General features: G+C 44.9%; 1 protein-coding gene across 1 annotated transcript; it reads left to right on the top strand.

Annotated features, from left to right (window-relative positions):
* Positions 1 to 53: 53 nt before the first annotated feature.
* Positions 54 to 4,864, top strand: LOC108382714 (protein unc-80 homolog; the record flags this gene model as incomplete). The annotated part of the gene is made up of 3 exons (XM_017639083.1): positions 54 to 119; positions 3,739 to 3,957; positions 4,018 to 4,864. Coding segments are annotated over exons 1-3 (1,132 nt in total), but the record flags the coding sequence as incomplete, so codon positions are not given.
* Between the last annotated feature and the right edge of the window lie 72 nt (positions 4,865 to 4,936).

The following is a 4,936-nucleotide window of genomic DNA, read 5'->3' as shown; positions in this document are numbered from 1 at the left end:
AGTACGCAGTCAAACAATTCTATTTGCTGAATCGTAAGCCGTTCATATTACAAATGTTCGGTTCGGTTTCGGCGATACTCGATACGGACGAGGATGGCACGTACGGGGAGGCACATAAGGTAAGAGGGGAATTTGTTTATTGAACAAATAGGAGTAGATATGACGTACGCTGATGGATGATGAGCATTAGGTAGGAAGTTTAAAACGAGCCTGTGGAGGAGACCTTTTATAGCGAATACTTAGTTAGTCCAAGAAACGTACGTTTTGACATGTTATCTATTGTGGTCTACTGTGCCTCTCACCCTCATCTCTTCACAAAACTTCTTTTAAACCTAGATCCCTCACGAGGTTCAACAGCTTTCGGGGGAAAGGGAGTAAATATACTTAAGCTGTGACCACATTGGTCCTAGGCTTCTCTCACATCTTCTACAGACTGCATCACATTAGATGAGGACGTGTAGTGGTGACTCGCCGGTAGAGTCTCAGAGCCCGCGAAGACCAGCTAACATAGATGTCCTCTAAGTCTGCAGTATCCTAAGTTAGTTTTCTAAGTTTGTCTTTTGTGAGATTTATTAAGCTTTGGAATGTTCGTGTTATACCATTCCAGTATGCTCTTTGCTTTACGTATTCCTACCAAACTATGGCTCAGGGCCAACTGGAGTGATAGCTGCCTCCTCTCATGCGCGGCAGTCCACCACCTCGTTACCGTCTTTGCCACTATGGCCAGGTACCAGGGTAGCCAACTCCTTTTGGAGAATTAGCCGATTTCGACAATGAAATTCCCCCGATTTCGCCGGAAACTTCGTAAAACTCCCTACCCATGGATATCTTTTTATTTACGAAAAAAAATAAAAAATTGTAGGTATTTTGACATATTAGGAGTGTTCGCTATGCAACTGCCACTAAGAATTAGCCAGTAATAAAATTCAGAGAATAAGGTGTCTTACTCTCCCAAAGAGAGAAACTTACTTAGTTTTGCGCGAACAGGAATAAGCAAACATTTGCAAGCTTCACTGCCAGCTGGCGTCCATGGTTGCATTTCGAACATAATACATTTTTTAAATTCTTTCAGATGGAAAACAAAACAGCACCTATACGTATATTTCTCCTTATTCTGACTTTCTTCAAAATACGCTTCAATTTCTTTGTGGAAGTCACTGTCGGATTTCCTATATCGACAGTGGTGTCGACTGCGTTCAGATTACGAATACAGCTTTTTAAGTCGAGTACCTTTCAAATGTTTGGAATTAATTAAATTAAGTGAATAAATAAATATTTACATACTTCTTTCATTAGTAAATCACAACAAGTTTGTTGCTTTAAATTTAACGAACTTGTTGATTCAAATTAGTGTTGACCAAAATGCAACCGTGTGGCACAATCCTGCGTATAAATCCAAGTTTCAAACTTTGTGTAATATTAAAAAAAAAAAAATCTATAAACTTTCGTAAAAATTTCGAGCGATTTTCGAATCGTAACTGTCGTGGATGAGCAACTCGTCATGTAAAAATGCATATTTCTGATTATAACAGTCGTGAACGTACTGATTGTCTCGTAATTCGGTATACGAGACAATCAATGCGTTCACGACTGTTATAATCCGAAACATGCCTTTTTACTACTTTTACGTTTCGAGCCCGGTAGTTGTAGTTGCAGCTGCATTTCTTATGCGCCTTTTTTAACTCATTATGAAATTAGTGAAGCAAAAAAGAATAAATTAGTTAACACTTATTCCTCACAAAACGCAGTTCATCTCCCAATTCTGCACGTAAACTGAAATTCCCCACAAAAAACGGCCCATTCTCCGATTCCCCACGCATACTCAAATTCCCCGCAAATCGGGGAATTCCCGAGTTGGCTTCGCTGCCGGGTACTCACGCTAGTTGAATGTTATTGTGTCTGCGGTGGAAGTTGAGCTTCTCAATGCACCCAAGTAGCAAAGATGATTTGATTTCATAAGCTAAGAGACCCTGGAGTACCACCTGGCTGTCAGAATTATAATACTTTCCTTGCGGGACCCTCTATTTATTATTGTCTCCGCACAAAGACAGATGACGCAAACTGCCCCTTAGAAGACGCTCAGATATTTCCCCATTGGGACAGAGTCTCTAGGGAAAAGAGCTATCGGAAGCGGGGGCGCTAGCTGCTTCAAAATACAAGACCCCTCTGTAGCAAAGCCAAGCAGAGTTATTTTGGCAAGCTGCTATATGGTTATATAGAACAGGTTGAAGTCTATACGAACTGACGAAATAAGTCCCGAGGTTCATTAAGCATTCACAGGGACACAGTATCGAGTTATGGAGACTCTAGCCCTGTGAGTGCCGTTCTAGGCACACAACCACCGGACATTGACGTGACGGAGCTTCAACTGCCTCGGGAGACAAGAACCACACTAGCCAACTTCGCTCTGGCTACTGCAGCAGGTTAAACTCATACCTGAGTAGGCTAAATGCGGATGTGCCAAATGAGTGTCCGGCATGTGGAAAGACGCCTCACGACTCGAAACATCCCTTCGCATGCCCGGAAAACCCGACAACCCTAACGGCTTTGTCTCTGTTGACCGGCCCTGTAGAGGCTGCATGCTTCTAGGGCTGCCGTTAGTGGAAGTCGACGACAACGACTGAGATATCAACCGANTGGAAAGACGCCTCACGACTCGAAACATCCCTTCGCATGCCCGGAAAACCCGACAACCCTAACGGCTTTGTCTCTGTTGACCGGCCCTGTAGAGGCTGCATGCTTCTAGGGCTGCCGTTAGTGGAAGTCGACGACAACGACTGAGATATCAACCGATCTGGGCGGGGTTGTTGTAGCCGCTTGCTGTAAAGAAGCTAGGAAAATTGGAGAGATAGCCGCTTGCTTTCGATCACAGGTCATCAATAACATTTCTAGATGCCAACAGCAACGTCAAAGATCCAATAAACTCTGAGACACTTCGCCGACCTAAACGGGGTTAGATCGCCGAAACAACAGCCCTTGGTCGGGTAAAACCCGAGTCATTCCGGTACGTAGAACCGGCTGTCGTGGGAATGCGCACTACACTTGCACAACTTCGCTCCGGCTACTGCAGCAGGTTAAACTCCTACTTGAGTAGGCTGAATGAGGATGTGCCTAACGAATGTCCGGCATGCGGAGAGACCCCACATGACTCGAAACATCTCTTTGCATGCCCGGCAAACCCGACATCCCTAACGACCTTGTCCTTATGGGCAAACCCCGCAGGAGCTGCACGCTTCCTAGGGTTGCCGTTAGTGGAACTTGACGACAACGACTGAGACACCAACCGATCTGGGCGGGGTTGTTGTAGCCGCTACAACAACAACAACAACATCCAATAAACTCTCTCAAGTGGCTTGCGCATCTTCGATAAGTAAAATTAACATACACTGCAGGGGATAGGAGAGACATGGGGCGATAGGACTGTCCTTTGTTAGCAAGTTTCCTCAGCTTGTGTAGTGGAAGCTCTATCCTTTATTTCCACAAATCAGTAATGTTTCTCCAAGAATGAACAACGATTTCAAGAGCTCGCTGAACTAGGCAAGTTTGGAAGGTATCCAACAGGTGGAAAAACGAGGGATTGAGGGGCCCTGTTTCATGCGGACATTGTTATGAACTGTTAAGCTGGTAGAAAATTTTATACGAATTCTTAAATTTAACTGACATGCCCGCTTACATACTTGCATAATATGTATGTATATGTACATATATCTACATTTATATTCTCTACAAATATTTCAGGTGCAATCGAGTTGCTTATTCAACTTACTATTGAGTTTGGAGGACCCCTCGCCCGATCCATTAAATATCGCCGAACTGGTAAAAGAGCCCAAGCCGCTAAAAGCTATTGATTTTTGCTATCACGACGAAGATGGTGACGTCACTGTGTTGGATTGCATCACCTTATGCGTTATGGTGGTTTCTTACTCTGCCGAGAGCACCCGCGGCTATCAAATGCTGGTTGGCAGCTGATATTATCGACTGTCTTTCGGAAACATTATTAATAACCATCCTTTCTAGATCATTCTTGAGGCTATACTACCATGCTATTTACAACAAATCCAATCGCCCAGCTATATTCCGTTACAAGGCAAATCGGAGCGTGACATAATTTTACAGTTGGCTGTCGCCATACGAACTATGGTCCACAATTGCGAGGGTCTGGCGAAGAGTTACAATGGTCCATATCGTAATAGCCCAGAACACAAGGGCTCATCGCAACGCAATTGTAGTCGCGGTCCACCTTGTTCGCCCGGTCTTGACTTCGAGGAGGAATCGCACTCGAAATATGTTAACGATCCACGCACAAAGAACATAATGGATTCTGGCGAAGATTCCGAAATGATACGCACAGAGTATCGACGTCCTCGTGACGTGCTGCTTTCAGTAGTCGGCGATTTCCTCAGCAAATCAAGCACGCGTTTGTTGGAATTGTCAAAGAAGCTGCCGAATGATAACAAAACCACAGAGGTGTTGGATGCCAAATGCCATATGCGTTTAGCAGAAATCGCGCATTCGCTGCTGAAGGTCTCACCCTACGATCCCGAGTCCATGGCATGCCGTGGATTACAGCGCTATATGCAAGCCATTTTGCCACGTGCTGAATGGTCGAATGATGCGCTACGCAACTCACTAATCACCATATTGCGACGTGTGGACAAAGTATTTTTGAAAATATCCAAGAAACCTTCGATACGACGCAACACCGACTGGGAGGCAGCTGCCGGTTTGCTTAAGGGTATACATGAAACGATCGTGCGACATCCGTATGTGCTGCACTGGCAACAGATGAAAACGCTCGTCAGCACAGTGCAAAATCTAATTGTGAACGAAGGCACTAGCGCCGGTGAGGGTGTGTCAAGCGCAGGTGCTGCTCTCATGTCTCAGAACCCTCCGGCCTTCTTTTGTTCGACGGTGGTGCGACTGGTAGCACTGCAAG

The sequence above is a fragment of the Rhagoletis zephyria genome, unplaced genomic scaffold, assembly GCF_001687245.7.
Source record: "Rhagoletis zephyria isolate East Lansing unplaced genomic scaffold, Rhagoletis_zephyria_1.1 Rzeph_scaffold_28298, whole genome shotgun sequence".
NCBI lineage: Eukaryota > Metazoa > Arthropoda > Insecta > Diptera > Tephritidae > Rhagoletis > Rhagoletis zephyria.
The sequence above is the reverse complement of the archived record's forward strand: the minus strand, read 5'-3'. Positions and strand labels throughout refer to the sequence as shown.